Raw genomic sequence first — 16,110 nt, 5'->3', positions numbered from 1 at the left:
TTGATGAATTCAGAATAAGATAGTTTCCCATACAAAACATAGCGATTTTATTCTACAAATAATGGGATAAATTTGGTTAGTTTTTTTTTTGTTGTTGTTGTTGGAAACTTGCATATTGGTTTTCTATTTTTTTGCGACGCGTGATCGCGCACGGTATATAGTAATTTTTTTTTTCTTCTCTTATACCGTCATAATGCGCACACGCATATATTTAATAATATTAACAAATAGTGTAACACTCATGATAACGTGTACGAGCTTGTAACCTGATTCTTTCGTGAAAATCATGGCATTTGATGCATCAAACGACGGTGCAGCAGTGGCGCAGGTGCTGAGCATATATTGATTCGCCCAGATCATCACACAGTCATTGTAGTAGCTGGTACCGAGTTTTTGTCACGAATAACGCTGACGCTGCTATCGCCGCCAGCTACGCGATTCACCGTCCTCGTCCTCTTCCTCTTCGTTCTCCTCGAGGAGCAATGCTTTCGCGTTACCCTGTTACAAACCAACTTCATCAAAAAAAAGGGGAAAACATAAAGCAGTAGACAAATCACCAAGAATTACAAATAACATTCTACCCAGATGCTCTCCATTTGAAACATTACCATTCAGCCGAGATCTTAAGCACTCACTTCTAAATCAATTTCTTCGTCAGTGGTGGGCGGTGCTTGCTCGGAGCGCGAGGAAAGCTGCACGGACGCGTTCGAATTACTACCACCGCCGCCGCCACGGTGTAAATGATGCCCGGAGACCCATGTTATTGATAATAATCTATCCTGAAATGTGCGTCCCTTCACTAAAGCCACCTCAGCCTCTTTCCTCGACTTGAAATTGATCACGATCGAAGGCGTCGCGTCGTCTACTATTTGATTCACTATTTCTCCAAATTGCTGGAATCACACGTGCATACAGATTGATTACAGTGGGAGCCGCGATAAATACGGGGCTCGCAAGCGCGTCTTTAGATTCTCACCTGGAAATGCGCTAAAACTTCAGCCTTTTCTTCGGTTTCGTAACCAGAGACTAGAAGACTCGTCGGTCTGTGATCTACGGAAACATGAGCGAAACTACCTCTACCACGGCCCCTGTACGATAACGCATGAGTGCCACGTATTACTCTACTGGATCTTGTACCTCTACCAACGGCTGGACCTGCGTTTAAACCCAACGCAGCAGCCTGTGCCCGTAGCTCATTTAATCGTTTCTGCAGCTCGCCGGCGTCCTGTCCCTCCTGTTGCGCGGTCATTAAATCTAGCTCCGCGTCTAGAATCTCTTTTTGGGTCTGTTCTCTTGACTTTGCTTGCGACTTGCTCCCGCCGATCTGCCCGTTCGCGGCCAGATCCTTTCGTAGATTGTCGATGGATTGCTGCATGGTTTTTATCGTCACCATGATGGCGTCCTTCTGTTCCGGATTCTTCTCGGCCTTGTCGATCAGCACCCGTATCTCTATCAAATGCTTGTCCAGTAATTCCTGTTTCCTCTTGCGCAGATCGGCGGTCAGTTTCATTGCCTCTTTGCGCTTCTCCTCCTGCTTCTTCTTTAACGTTTCCTTAGCGGCTAATATCTCCTGTGTCTTTTTTATTGCAAGAACTTTGTCCTCCCGGGTAGGAACAGCGGCGGTGCCGGCGGTTTTCGGGGACGTCGGGACCAGGCTCTGCGTCACTTGCTCTTCGGTGGAGCGGCGCGTGGGTATGTACTCGTTCTCCTCAGTTTTCGCCGGCGTGGTCACGGCGACGCCCAATCGTTCTTTCACGGAGGGACGGCATCCTGAATGAAACGAAACGTTAGTACTCTCGCTGTTGGTTACTCTAAAAGAGTTACAAACAGGATACTTAGGGAGCGTGGAACTAGGGGAGGGTCGTGTGTACGCCTACCTGGAGGTACGTTCTCAATGGCGCCGCCAGCTGCGTTATTGTTAACGTTGTTGTGCCAAAACACTTTGATAAATCTATTATTCAACACAGCCTCTGTACTTCTGTATGCGGCCTTCGCTTCGGCCGGCAGCTGGAAGGTAACCAGCGCCCCCTCCGGATCCCCGCCGAAGTTCACTTGGATATTTACAATTTTACCGAATTTCGAGAAGTGATTGTTCAACTGGGTTATGTTGTTCATGCTACGGGGAACCTTTTTCAGCTCCAGAGAGCAATTAGCCGGATTATGCACCACTCGCTGCTTTGGTCCGAGACGATTGAAATCGAACGCTTGCTTGCGCTTCAGCGGGTTCGTCTGTGTATGAGTTATCTCAGACGAGTTCGTGTGCGGGATTACTGGCACGCTAATCAGCTCCCTCTGACCCCTCCCGTAAATCCCTGGCCCTGGCTGGGGATGCCTTCCCCATGGCATCCGCGGCTCCATGCTCGGTGCATCTGGATTATATTCAGCGAAAGCGTCTATAAAAATTCGTTGTACGTTAAGAGACTTATTCTATGCTGTATTGATTGACTACAGCAAAACAGGTCCAGCATCTTTATTTGTTTATTTACGCATGGAGGAGAGGTATTTTTAAGTCATCTTATTCTCGGATATACGAACTGTTTCATGTAAAGAACTGCGAATTCGGGGAAATGCTTACCCATGTTAGAATGATGTTGGTTCCTTAAGTGGGGCGGGGGTAAGCTCGCAAGAGGGAGGTGCTGCGGTGGGGCATTCCCATTGGGCCCCGGTGGTGGTTCCGGTACTGCGGTTACAGGTACAGTTCCTGGTGCTTGCGCACTATGCGGGCCGAAGGTCAAAACGCGACTTAAAGCTACATCTTCTAATACGACTGGGTCTGTGCCGTGGTCATAAGGGCACAGGTCACCCCTCATGCAATATCCTTTTTCTGCAAGCACACATTTCCTTATTCAGTCACGTGGGGATCTCTAATTCCAATAAAGGTTTCAATGGATATACGAACCGTCAAAATCCCTGCACCTTCTTTTTGCTTGAAAACCTGGCTGGTTATTTGGAACACTAGAAGCAACAGCTACGACGCTCTGAATTGACTGACTAGTAGTAGACAACCTCATGTCTACATCTCCGTGATTACTGTCCTGCGTTGGGGTACCACCGCCAGGGCTTCCTTCGATTCTGTCTGTTCTATCCACCTCCATTCTTTCGGACCGGTCCGCCTTCTTACGATCCAGCGATCTGGACCGTGATCTTGACCGAAGAGGTGTCGGGGACCTGTTCCTAAATCGCGCCCTGTGGTCACGATTCTCGGGACCGTCCCGTATTCTCGGTCTTATTGGTGATGTACTACGACTTCTGCTTCGCCTGTGCGAGAACAAGCAAATATTGTTGAGAAACAAGCGGATTTACGAATTGGAATATTTCATTATTTGGCGTAACACGTTTATAGACCTTCTATCGTGCCGTCTTGTATTTGGTGGCGACTCGTTTCTCCACGGTCGACTCCTGTCGCGTTCCCTGTCGCGACGAATATGTTCCCTGCTCCTCGATCTACGTCTATCTCTCTCCCACGAACGCGACCGTGATCTTGTTCTGGATCTCATTCGGCCACTTCTGAAACATACGAAAGTCGCGTATCAGGAGAAATTTGGTCGCAAAGCTTTCTTGTCGGCTGCACGGGCTCAACGAGACTCACCGACTCCGGGAGCGTTTCTCTTTCTCTTTGTCTACTTTCTCGGAGTCTGATTTCCTAGTCTCACGTTTACCAATTGCCAGAGGGGCAGATCCGTTTATCTGGAGGGGAGCAGGGGCGGTGGCGGTGACAGGAGCGATTGGAATTGTACTTTCGGTTACTTTTTCTGTTGCTACCACAGGCGGTGGCGGATTTACACCCGGTGGTGTCCCACCGCCATCTGGGTCGCTCTTTGCGGGTGGAAGCGTGTATTCCTGGGTTTCCAGTGTTTTGAATAGTAGCTCCACAAAGTTTTTTGTTTCTACGGAATAACATCAAGATTAAACGATTTCCATAGCTCGCGCATAGAATAGTGCTTTTGTTAGAAGCGCGAGCATACCCTGTTGTAAAAATACATCGAGCTGTTCGACCATTCCACCTCGCAACTCCTCCAATGTTTTGTCCTTCTTAACGAGAGCGTATACATATTTTGCTAGTGCAGCAGGGTCTGCGTCACAGCTACAAAGATAAACAGACGACGTTACCATCCTGTACTAGCAATTACAAAGTAATTTCAGCGGTTCAACATCTATCTTGTTATAACAATTATGTACAATGTTCTTTAGAGCAGAAAACCATCTTAACTTAGAGTATTTACTATCCGTTATTCTGAAGAATACAACTGATATACAATTAACTCCATTATGACTACCTATGTGTTAACGGTTACAATCACACACAAGTTTTTATTAAACAAAGCAAAGGCACATCGATTCCACATAATAATCATCATTCCATCCGGTTAATCGCATTACACAGTACAAACCACATCACACATACTCGATTAAATCAATAAATCACAGATGTACAAATAAAATTACTACCATACTCGCAACTACTCTGTCACATATTGGCAACAAACTGAGAAGCATAATTCGGTAGCTATGCCTAATTAAACCAAACTCAACCAGCCCACAAATCTCCATTGAAATGGAACATTTTCTCTGCACACATACCCCAGCAGTTGTATACACAGAAAATGCCCCATCGCCCACCCATGTACCTCTCCGAATGGTTCACTGACAGAAAACACATACTGTTTGGATTAACCATTAGTGTCAACAAATCTTTACAATATAAACTATCATTTTCACAAGCGATTTGTGCAGAAGAAGTTGCGAATCGAGAAGCATCCTTCCACCATGAAATGCCGCGGGGGCCGTGCGAAATGACGGTCGAGAAACGGAGTACAGGGGGGCGCCGAAATATTTTATGCTCAATTACTGAGGATGCATTAGCCGCAGAGTACACGGGGAATGCATCGCGGGTCGGGGCGGCATATTGTTGTCCCGCTGGTTGTTAGTGAGAAGCATGAGCCTGGCGGGGGGCCGCTGTCCACCGGAGGATCAAACGGAGATCGCCCGGAGGACAGATGGTAGCGATACGCGTAAATATAAATCTGCATGGGGTGTAAAGCATAGCACATGTACGGCCATTTACAACATCGGATGCATACACATACACCTAGGACTGTGGTCGGGCAAGCTGGCCTACTTACAGTGGCTCCAAGACGGCGGTGAGCCACGCCTTGAATTGATCCGGATTCTCTATTATCATTTTCAGCGAGCACGCGGCGAAAAACACATGGAACTGTTCAAAGACACGCGTTAATTACACGATTCCTGGGCGGGAATAAGTACTCTCCTAAGTAAAGACGGTCGCCATTCTGAAATCTCGCTCCTATACACGCAGCGTTCACATAGATGGGCGCCGCGTCTCTGGGAGACGCCGCGGGCGGCGCTGCGCTGGCGCTGTCAGAGAGGCTAGGTGAGCTCAGTACCCTCGCGAACGCGGAACGGGGAGGACGGTGAAGCGGGTGTTGGAAAGCCTCCTTATTGGTAAACGGTTCAGTTGCTTTAGGAACACTGGGCTCCATCAAGAAATAGTGAGGTAAGCTTCTCGATGTTGCCGGCCTGTCGAAATTCTTCGAGTGGCCACACTGCTTTCTCTCTGATATTTGAATTCTTTTCGATGGAAATATTCGCGCCTTTCGTTCAACATGCCATGGTGCGTAGGGTACGTGTCCTGATTACGGTGCTTTGACGCCGACTTGCTCACGAAGGAATTAATTACCGACATCTCTTTAATTTTGCTTGGTGAAAATTTATATTGGTTTTTTAAAAATGCTGTTTTTCATATTTTTTTAATTGAAATAAAAATACATGTTTTTGTCTCAATTACGGCGCCCTGAAAAGTGCGTTGTCCGTATTACGGTGCTCCCAATTACCGTGCCCTTAATTTAATAACGTTCCCGCTGTTAGGTTATGTCTTCGAACTTTAAACTGTTCAAAACATTTTTTTCTCTACGAGAGGTGTTTGTATGTAATTTTAATATTACCTTTTCATTACAAAAGCAAAATATGCAAATATAAGTTTCTGTTCACCCGTTCTGAGAAACGAAAGTAAGGTTAGGTTTAGCAGTTACAGAGTGAGCCAGTAGTGGGCACTGAGGGGCACGGTAATAGGGACAAACGTTAAATTCCTGTCCCTTTTATGGCTTCACTTTAAAAAATACGAAAACGTTTCAAAAGTGCTCATTTTACTATTTTTTCATAAAATTGGAACCATTTATAATATAATTAACACTTTACATAAGTGCAAATCATGATAATTATCGATTTATTCACGTTTGTAAAATACGTGTTTGGGTAAATCCATCGAAATCTTCATATTCATTTTTTAAGTTTTTTTTACTATGCTTTAATTGTTTAAAAATGCAACCTTCTCGTTTGTAACACATACATTAATAGTTTAACTTACTTAAGAAAAATTATTTCCCTACTATTTATACGAGTTTTTTTGTACGGTTTCTTTAAGTATAAAGGCACCGTAATCGGAACACGTACCCTATGTAAATAATTAAATGGCGAGAAGCGTTCGAGTTCTTTGTTTTACTTACAGATAAATGCGAGTATGAAAGTATAGTTTAGATTTAAAGGAAAGGTGTTCTGGTTAATTCAATATTTATTGTTATGTGGTTTATATTTTTGTAGGATTCGCGTAGCTCCATTTATAGCGAATTCGGTACCTCGCACTGACTCTGCACTGGTGCCAGAAAATGATTTGGATTGGTTGTTTCTGATAGAAACTAAGAGAGCTCTATAAGAATCAACCAATCAAAGTCATTTTCTGGCACCAGTGCAGAGTCAGTGCGAGGTACCGAATTCGCTATTAGAGACTCGGTGCGTACGAACGCATTATGTTTGAAGATTAGAAAATTCGCGCATTTAAGGTTTAATCTTAAGAAAGAATTAGAATTTACAATTTATTATGCTGAAACAACTTCGCCTGAGGCGGATAGTTCCGTTTCCTCGGGTATAGAGCTTCGTCTGTTCTTTTCATAGTAGTGAGCTATTATGCCTGCCCCTAGGGCATCGGCTATGATATTCAGGGTGGTTCTGAAACGATCTCTGAAAAGTAATAATTAACAAATTAACATCGAGATATTTGAAATTACGAAAACGGAGTGTGGTTGAATGCTTACACAAACCAGTCGATAGCAATAATTAGTGAAACATCTTCTGCTGGGACGCCCACAGAATTTAACACCATTATTAGCATCATGTAGCCACCACTGGGCAAACCAGCAGCACCGATGCACGATACGGTGCACGTAATGCTACAATTTTTTTTCCCAATACAATCGTATAAACTTTCTGTTAAGTATCTCATGAAAACAGTAAAGCGAACAAGGTATCAGGGTACAGACCTAATTATTATGATTCTGAATAACGAAAATTGCAATCCATGTAATTGTATTATGAAAATCGCACCGATACTTTCGTACAGCGCTATACCATCCATGTTTATCGTAGCACCGATCGGGACGATGAACTTAGATATCTTGTTGGGAATTCCAATCCGTTCGAAGCATGCAATTGTTACCGGAACTGTAGCTGTACTACAGTATAACTTTTAGACACGTTAAGAAATCTAATTTAGATTATATTTCACATTTCTTTCAACCAATTACCTGGACGATGTACCGAACGCCGTGACGAATGCTGGTCCCAGTTGAAATATAATTTTATACGGAGACTGGCGGGTGCATATAAAGTATACCAGAGGAAGTAGCACAAAGCCCTGTATAAATAAGCCACTAAACACGGTTAACATGTAAATTCCCAGTCGCTTTATTACGGCGCTAAAATCCTCCACCTCCAAAATCTTCGCGGAGATAAGAAATAGCACACTTATCGGTACTATCCTGCTCAACATAAGTAGTTTTTGTATTAAAAGCATTAGTTTTCTTTCCTACATTCAGGTACTACTATTCTTACATTATTGCCCAGTTCATAACCTTCATCATTGCTTCCGATAAAGAATTAAAAAACTTTTTTAGGGGTTCCCCTTTTGCATCTATATCTCCGATCGCTAAACCTAGAATTAAACTAAAGAACACCAAGCCCAGAACGTTTGTTCCTGGTGCGTTCTTATGGCTGACTTTCCACTCTTGTATCGGTACTATCAGGCGAAAAGAGAATTTCAATTACAAAACAATGCATGCTCGAAAGATTTCGAGTTTAAGCTTTAAGTTTATTCGAAACTCTGCTTCTATTATCGTTCCAACGTACCTGATTCATTCCCTGGCTTTTCTAAGACAGTCTGATACTAAAACAGTGTTTTACACATTCTTCTTATTGTTTGAATATTGACCGCAGTCAGCAGTAGACGTAAACAGTAGAAACAGAGGCGAAAAAGATTCTATTACCTGGTTTAAGCATGCATTCACAATGTTTTCTGGTACTAGATTGCTGCGACGTAAACGAATATGGATATAGCGGTAAACACAATTACGGAGTAAAATTATGTTACTGTTAGGTGTATATATACTTCAAATGAAATACCGAAATAAATCTAAGATCGTATCCACTGTCATGGAATACGTGGTTGAATTGTGCGACACGACGTTCTCGTTCTTAAGTCGTTCTCCAGGCTTTATTGTCTCAACGAGTATAACGCTCAATGTTATTCCAAGTATGGTTGTTAACGTGTAATAGTACAGTGCCATTACACCAATTTGACCTGTAGATTCGAAGGTATCAATTATCGTTTAGCCATGGTTTAAGCGATTCTCTGCTTACCTGACTTCTTCAAATTGCAAGTGGCACTCACGATGCTAGCTGTTACAAGAGGTAATATCAAGCAGTTCACTAGCCTCATAAACAGTTCTCCGGGGAACTTGAGGTACATAGTACTTCGCTCGGACCATGGTTGACTAGTACAGGACTTGAGAATGACACCTAGTATAATTCCAGCGCACACTCCAATGATTGTTCTTAATATTAGCTTCTGCCTTAACACATTTCTTAACACGTTCATTGTACATTGATCTGTCGATGTTCGTTGCAATTCGCGGTACAGTAGTTTGTGTACGATCAGCACAGATTAAAATGTATCGGCAATATCAGTTACGTAAAATCTCAGAGGTTTTTGTGTGCACAAAAGATAAGAATTCCTATTTGATAGTAGAATGATAAAAGAAAAGCAGCCTATAGTTTCTAGTCTCTTGCTTTCTTCTTGGATATTTCTGTTGTACACTGAGAAAGGTGTTTTTTACGAAGCCTAGCGTATTCTTTCAACTTTTACAATGTAGAGCCGCGTGCGCGGACCCTTTAGTCGTATTTATTAACCAGATTCGCCGTACGCACAGAGGCGTTTATCGCACAGATTACGTTGCATACCATTTAGATGGTTAAATGTCAGGAAGTAGTGCATTACTTAGGTATTACCTTGAAGATATCTCATGACAGTGGGATTCATTTATGATCCTTTAGAATCATAGCAGAGCACACGATATACATACAGCTCGAATAGCACGATCGAGACAAAGAAACAGATAGATAAATGAGTAAATAACGTTGATATTTTTCTTTTTATTTATTTTGCACCTATTACAATATAATAAATATGATCGTGCACAATACATGAAGGGATGTGTATTTACACACGTTCGTAATTTTCAGGCCATAATTTTACGTATTTGTAACTTGAGTTCGCATCGTCGTGCTATATATTCTTTCCTTTCAACCGTTCAATATAATTTATACATATCTTTACAATTCTGCATTATCTTTCCTCGAGTTACTCGTTAGAACATCACATTATGCATCCCGTCTGCATCCAGTCTTCGGAAGAAGAAAAAGAATCTCGTAAATCTATCGCTCTTCCATTAAAATCATGACTATTAAATCCTTAAGGTTTCCGATAATTAGTTCATTGTCGTTTATATGAAGTATTAGTGAGATCAGTAAAGAATTTTATTAACGTTACATTTATACAAAGTCATGTTTCGTAAGTTTACATATCTAGATCTACATATTTTCCTATGTTGTTTAATATTTGGTTTTTTTTTTATTAATACGCAATTTTCGTCTCCCCGGTTTAATCGGGCTTTTTATAAACCTTATCGCTTCTCTTTCTTTCACTTTTTCATGTGAGGTAATTTGATTTTGCTCAAATAAAAGGAAAAAAATTTGTTTATTGACTTTCGCTTTTTGGTGATTACGATTCGCCAGCCGCAATAACGGATCCCAGTGTCCTGCTGAGGCCTTTCTGCCAATACAACCTATATCACAGAAAATTAAAGATTGATGTCAGTCCTCGATCGTTCTCGCGACGCGCGTCGAAGTCATTGTTATGTGTATAAATAAACTCGACACAACACAAGCACACTTAAACGTGGATTAGTGGGACCAGTTATTCTGAAAAGATCAGAGCATTAAAACTTTCAAAACTCACTGCCGCTAAGGTAAACTATCTGTATCGCAAGATCTAATGTTATACATAGTTATTCGTCACCATGCAGAGTCGACACGTTATGATATTTAGTAAAAGGGAAACGAAAAGATCTACTGATACCACTTCCAAGATCAGGCACTGCGATTACAGTGCATAAGGATCGACTACTTCTAATTCTCAGACATTGTGTAATCAATCGGATACTGTAAAGTATCGCTTCACAAAACTACGATTAAACTTCGAAAAAAAAAAATAAAGAAGCCTAAGAACATGTCATTCGATAATCGTGAAATTAAAATTGTGAATCGAATCAAATAATAAAAATCCAGGGGTCGAAGATATTTAAATCAGACATCATAACTGTTATAAGACAAATTTTAAAAGTTATGATAGAAGAGTTAATATCTTTAATTAAACGATTTTGGTTACGAATAACCATTATAAATGATTAATTTTTTTTATCTCCGGTAATCATTATCGACAACAGAAATTTAATTTTGGTTACCAGTAACCATTATCGATGAACCGAATTTTATTTTGTTTACCGACAACCAGTATCGACGGCAAATTTTTTTCCTGGTTAAAAAAAAATTATTATAAAACTTTTTTCCCGTCGATATTGGTTAGCGGTAACCAAAAAATGTTTCGCTGCCGATAATGGTTATTGGTAACCAAAATAAAATTCGGGTCATCGATAATGGTTACTGGTACCCAAAACAAATTTTAATCAGAACAATTAAAAATTAATATTTTGTAATCATTTCATTTTTTGAGAAATTTCTTTGAGATTTAACGATAACTGGCTTCCATTTATATAAAAATCAATGTTTACTCAATGACTTTTTTCCAATTTTTTTTCAAAATAACTTATTTTAGATCTCTGATTTAAATTCTAATTCTAAGTGTATGATTCAATGGAAATTGTTGGTTGTACATATTCGTGAAGCATAACGAAATTATACGGCGCATTGTAGGAGATACAGCAAGTGACATTGTTCTAATCGCGTGTACAATATCTCGTAGGAAGCATTTCTTATTCTCCCTCTGCACTTCGTTAAAAATACAAGGTTTACGAAAGGTGTACGTTTGCTTTTACGGTCAGAGATGTTCCCCGCGCTCCTCAAAAGTAAAACTGTGTCAATACCTGTCCCTACAAAGGTGTTTCCTTTCGTGCCTCCGCCTTCCACTGAAATCCATTTACTCGCGTTGTAATAGGTTTATTTCTATTAGTCGCATTCTCAATTCCATTCCTAACGCCTGCTACTAATCTCATGGCTGGGTTGGACACCAAGCCATTGCGCTTTGGTTTTGCGTTACTTGCACTGTAATCAAAACGTTAATCCACTTCAACGTATCGGCTTAAACAAAAGCATTAGAGCAGTGTTTCCCAACCTTTTTTGAGTTGCGATCCCCTTTTATAATATTCAAATAACCTGCGACCCCCATATAAGGCAAAGTAAATTAAGATAAAGAAACACATTAAATATAGGTAATTCAGAATATAATTCCAACTTAATAATATTAAAAAAATACCCAGGGAACACTTCGCGACTCACAGGTTGGGAATCGCCGCATTAGAATGTAACGAGCCACGAATAATCAGCACTACATAGCAGCTAGATAACTAAGAAATTAGAGGACGAATATTACCTGGCAGGTGTGTGGTCGGAAGCGTGCTTTACGCTTCTGCCAACGCCAGCTCCACTGTTCCCCAGTATTATCCTCATGTGTGTGTCCCTAGTGAAGTGAGTGTCGGCCGAGTTTCTCTTCTCGTCCAGCCCGTTCTTCTTGTCTTTGCCGACGCTCAGGCCCAACATCTCGTTGGTCAGCTCGAACGGCTTGCTAACGTCGTTCTTGTCGATGATCTCGGTTTTTATGTTGATAGGCTCGTAAATGGCCGGCGCGTGATTGTATCCGCCCATCTGCGGTTTGTACGGCACGTTCTGGCTGCCGGTTAACAGCGACACTCCCAGCTGACTCTGTATGACTTTCGCTGCCGTTTGGGCGCTCGGCGGGCTCGTGTTCGTGGGCGAGTAGGGTATCAGGCTGTCGCTCAGTGGCGAGTGCGGCGGCGACGCGTAAATCGGGCTCTGCGGCTCGCTTTTCAAGGGCGATAAAAGTTTGCTCAGCGGTCGGCTCTTCGCTCCCCTCGAGCATTGTTGCAGTTGTTGCGTGAAAGATAATGGTGTCTAAAATTATAGGAGTCGGATAACGCTAGAATCTCGTGGTTGAATTAGATCATAGCGTGTATAGATCGAGATGGCTTCTACGTTACTGGGCGTTGCGTTTAGTATCTTATGTATGTATATGAGGGTGAAGTGAGTATGCCGTACCGGAGAGAGACAAGTCCTTGCGGAGAGGCTGAGAAAACGATCTGTACACGGGTGCATAAGAACAGAATGAACAAAGCATGCCAGCGGTCAATGAAACGTGACGGAATCAGCTGGTTGGAAGTGGTATCGGAATTGAAAAGTCTCCAACAGTACAGTTACGAGTTAATGGAAAAGCATTAAAGACATCTTTGTTATATACCTACTTTTATTACCTGATTCACCATCGAGTTCTGGTTGAACTTCCCTTGGTCGCTCTTCGTGCTGCCGGTCAGGTTGCTGCTGGACTTGCTGTTGCTAGAGTTATTGCCCAAGGACACGCAGCTTCTCCTCTTCGTCGAGTCTGGAGATTCTGCTGGGCTGTACTGCGTCGAAAGAGGGTTCAGAATAGCCGACGACGGTTTCGTTTCGGCCGTTGAGTTGGAGGTTACAGAAGTAGCGCTACTACTCCCACCTGTGTCGTAATATACATGCATATTAGAAGACTGTTATGCCTACGATGTACATATTTCATAATTCGCGCGAAGCAGACTAACCTCCATTAATGCCAGGTCTTAGGCTTCGTTGATTAGCAGAATGTTCCTCGAGTAGCCTGACCACAGTGTCGTGGCCACTTTTGGCAGCCACCTTGATCGCATTTCGACCACAGTGGTCCGAGTGACTGGGGTCAGCACCGTGATTCAGGAGCGCTCGCACGCAGTGCTCGTGGCCTTCTTGTGCAGCAATACCTGTTTAATATTTATCGATACAGTTATTCTCTTCCTTTCACTTTCTTCCTCGTGCTTCGTTAGTTGAGATACACTATCATAAGGGCCCTTCTTATCTCTTTTGACTCGCGCCACTCTTACGTTCAAAGATTTCGCTCGTCATACCATTTGAGGTTTTAGCAACTTTGTATTATTTACCTAGAGCCGTTGCGCCTTGGTTGCAAGTGTGATCGGGGGTAGCTCCATGCTCCAGCATCAGTCTAACAATGGCCGCGTGACCCTGCCAGGCAGCAGAGTGAAGGGGTGTTCTGTTTTCATTGTCACAAGCGTTCACATTGGCGCTACCTTCTGTTAGCAACAAAGCTACCATCTCAACGTGCCCCTGCCAAGCACTCACGTGCAGAGGAGTTCTGCCCTGTAAAGTTGCGATAGCTTTACTAAAAAGATCCTCGATAAAGATACAGAGTCTCAAATCTCGCCTATACTTACTACGTTCTTAGAGATTTAATACGAAGACTTTACTCACTTCCGAGTCTCTACTTTCCACATCGGCACGCGCGTGTTCCAATAGAAACCGCGCCATTGCCAATCGGTTCTCCAAAGCGAGTATGTAGAGGGTGCTTCTGCCATCCGCGTCCTTCGCATTCACGTCAGCGTTGCGAGTCAGCAGAACCTTGACAGTGTCATAATGGCCCTCCAGAGCTGCAAGTCTATGATCATTCTTCGTTGTTAAAAACAACCTCGTGAAATGGACCGCGGTAGTGTTTCAATCTCCGCTTGAACAGCGACATTGAGAGCTTACCTCAATGCAGTTTTGCCGTCGTGAGCGTGCTGATCAATTGGCGCGCTGTGTTGCTCCAGCAGTCTTTCAACCAAGGTAGCGTGCCCCTCTTGCGCCGCTAGCATCAGAGCTCCCTTCCCATCGTTGTCAGTTTCATCAATTTTGGCTCCAGCTTCCAACAGCGCTTCGCAGACATCCACGTGCCCCTCGAAGGCCGCGTAGTGCAGAGGTGTCCAGCCGGAATTGTCCCTGTGCTGCTCGTCGAGACCTAAGGCACCATAAATTTCGTAATAAATTCCCAAGGTGTGTTTAATAGCCTAACAAAGAAAGGACCTGTACCTCTATCCAGCAGTTGCTTCACCACGTCTGTGCCACCCTGGGCAGCGGCCACACTGAGAACGGTCCTGCCCTCGTTGTCAATGCTGTCCACGTAACATCCCCAGAACAGCAGAAGAGCGACAACCGACCCGTGGCCCATGCTAGCAGCTGCCCACAGAGGAGTGCGCCCCGTGGCATCGCAGTGATCCACGTCCGCTTCATACTCCAACAGCAACTCGCAAACATCCCTGTGCCCCTCGAACGCAGCTACCAGCAACGGTGTCATGCCATCTTTATCCTGATGATCAACCGCAGCCCCTTTCTCCAAGAGTATCGTGACCACCTGTACGATAAAAGATGCCAGGTCCATTAAACTAGAACCGAGTCCCGAGAAGAGCATAGGTCACGCAAGGTTTCATCGAAACCTTTGGAACTTGATAACGGTGCAAGGTGATTTCAGAAGCTAGATTGGTCTGTACCTATCTTCCCTTCAATATTGATATTCTTATACGCATACAGTATCCGGTATCAAGGGTGTGATAAGGTGGATGTTAAGGCAGGCTTTAATGTCATTTTTAGTTTATAAGAACGGAACCATGTGATTCTACTATCATATGTTGAGAACTAAACAGGTTCCAGGAATATCTCCAACGCCGCGTGGGATCATCCTGTACACTGTTGGCGGAGGTGAAAGTAAACTAACTTTTGCGTAGCCGTGATTGGAGGGGACACAGAGAGCAGCGACGCTGAGGGCAGTCCTCCCGTCGCTATCGGCGTGATTGATCTCCGCGCCGAAGTCTAGGAGGTGTTCGACGATCTCGCTGTGACCCATGTAGGCGGCAGCAATTAAGGCGGTCCTGCCCTCGTCGTCGGTTCTGTTGACGTCGGCGCCGTGCTGCAGAAGCGCTTTAACGATGTCCTCGTGGCCACCCCACGCGGCCGCTCTCAGGGCGGTGCGCTGATCCCAGTCGGCGCAATCCACCATCGCCCCGTGCTCCAGCAGCATTTCGACCACCTGCATTTTCATTTTCATCCTCTGTTATACCCCGCCTCTCCTCTTCGTTACAACGCGATCCCTTTTGTACATTCAACTACGCTTCTTTCGCCATTATCGATTAAAACAGCCCCGCTAACTCGCCAATGCTCGAGCCTACTGCGGCTACTCTACCAATAGACGCTGCAGCGCCTAGTCTCTCTACTTTGAGGAATGAGTAACTTTAGCGGTATGTTGCTTCTGTATTGGAATAATAATCCAGTATCAAGGGGTTGATATTGCTCTAGCAAATTAAGTTAGTCGTTCCCCATGCACCGTTAGCTAATCGTGACGAAATGACTACCTGAGTGTGCCCACCCCAGGCGGCAGCTCTGAGGGCGGTCCAGCCGTCGCAGTCAGCGTGATCGGCGCAGGCACCGGCAGCCAGTAGCACTCGAACCACGTCCGCGTAACCGTGTCTGGCGGCCAAGTTCAAGGGTGTCTGGCCGTGACGGTCAGTGGCTTCCAGCTTTGCCTGTGGAGTTGGAGGGATCTCATTGATTGACAGATTCGTTAGTTTATGAAATTGTCCTATATGTCTTCTGACCCGATTGGTACCATTTAACAGTGCAAGC

At 43.8% G+C, this 16,110-nt stretch overlaps 3 protein-coding genes across 11 annotated transcripts in view; all 3 read right to left on the bottom strand.

The window, feature by feature from the left end:
* Positions 1-23: 23 nt before the first annotated feature.
* On the bottom strand, positions 24-5,326 carry Swm (Zinc finger protein swm). Of its 3 annotated transcripts, none has more exons than XM_076807176.1 (10): positions 5,124-5,326; positions 3,966-4,084; positions 3,590-3,887; positions 3,346-3,507; positions 2,900-3,258; positions 2,576-2,824; positions 1,878-2,393; positions 977-1,770; positions 636-893; positions 24-498 (listed from the first exon to the last, which is right to left on the bottom strand). In XM_076807176.1, the coding sequence occupies exons 1-10, from the start codon at positions 5,180-5,182 to the stop codon at positions 418-420; spliced, it is 2,895 nt and encodes a 964-aa protein (XP_076663291.1). In that variant the 5' UTR covers positions 5,183-5,326; the 3' UTR covers positions 24-417. The 3 variants fall into 3 exon arrangements, with proteins under 3 accessions (XP_076663291.1, XP_076663293.1, XP_076663292.1); XM_076807178.1 differs by having other exon boundaries at positions 1,878-2,369; XM_076807177.1 differs by having other exon boundaries at positions 3,346-3,504.
* Positions 5,327-6,780: 1,454 nt separating this feature from the next.
* Positions 6,781-9,371, bottom strand: LOC143366398 (excitatory amino acid transporter 3). Its single transcript, XM_076807468.1, has 9 exons — positions 8,710-9,371; positions 8,473-8,650; positions 8,337-8,379; positions 8,200-8,236; positions 7,906-8,089; positions 7,599-7,832; positions 7,335-7,526; positions 7,110-7,244; positions 6,781-7,035 (listed from the first exon to the last, which is right to left on the bottom strand). Exons 1-9 carry the CDS (start codon positions 8,945-8,947, stop codon positions 6,894-6,896), a joined length of 1,383 nt encoding a protein of 460 aa, XP_076663583.1. The 5' UTR covers positions 8,948-9,371; the 3' UTR covers positions 6,781-6,893.
* A 492-nt stretch (positions 9,372-9,863) lies between these two features.
* LOC143366397 (uncharacterized) overlaps positions 9,864-16,110 on the bottom strand; it is a 175,358-nt gene continuing 169,111 nt past the window's right edge. For 3 of the 7 annotated variants that reach the window (XM_076807461.1, XM_076807462.1, XM_076807463.1), the window contains 11 exons: positions 15,840-16,010; positions 15,206-15,517; positions 14,524-14,845; positions 14,206-14,452; positions 13,930-14,113; positions 13,602-13,818; positions 13,233-13,424; positions 12,903-13,150; positions 12,017-12,555; positions 11,511-11,688; positions 10,053-10,193 (listed from right to left, as the gene is read on the bottom strand). In XM_076807461.1, the coding sequence (XP_076663576.1) occupies positions 11,517-11,688; positions 12,017-12,555; positions 12,903-13,150; positions 13,233-13,424; positions 13,602-13,818; positions 13,930-14,113; positions 14,206-14,452; positions 14,524-14,845; positions 15,206-15,517; positions 15,840-16,010 (2,604 nt within the window). In that variant the 3' untranslated portion in view covers positions 10,053-10,193; positions 11,511-11,516. Of the gene's footprint in view, positions 10,194-11,510; positions 11,689-12,016; positions 12,556-12,902; positions 13,151-13,232; positions 13,425-13,601; positions 13,819-13,929; positions 14,114-14,205; positions 14,453-14,523; positions 14,846-15,205; positions 15,518-15,839; positions 16,011-16,110 lie in introns of all 7 variants that reach the window. The other 4 variants (XM_076807464.1, XM_076807465.1, XM_076807466.1 and 1 more) reach the window with 4 other exon arrangements.

The sequence above is a fragment of the Andrena cerasifolii genome, chromosome 2, assembly GCF_050908995.1.
Source record: "Andrena cerasifolii isolate SP2316 chromosome 2, iyAndCera1_principal, whole genome shotgun sequence".
NCBI lineage: Eukaryota > Metazoa > Arthropoda > Insecta > Hymenoptera > Andrenidae > Andrena > Andrena cerasifolii.
The sequence above is the reverse complement of the archived record's forward strand: the minus strand, read 5'-3'. Positions and strand labels throughout refer to the sequence as shown.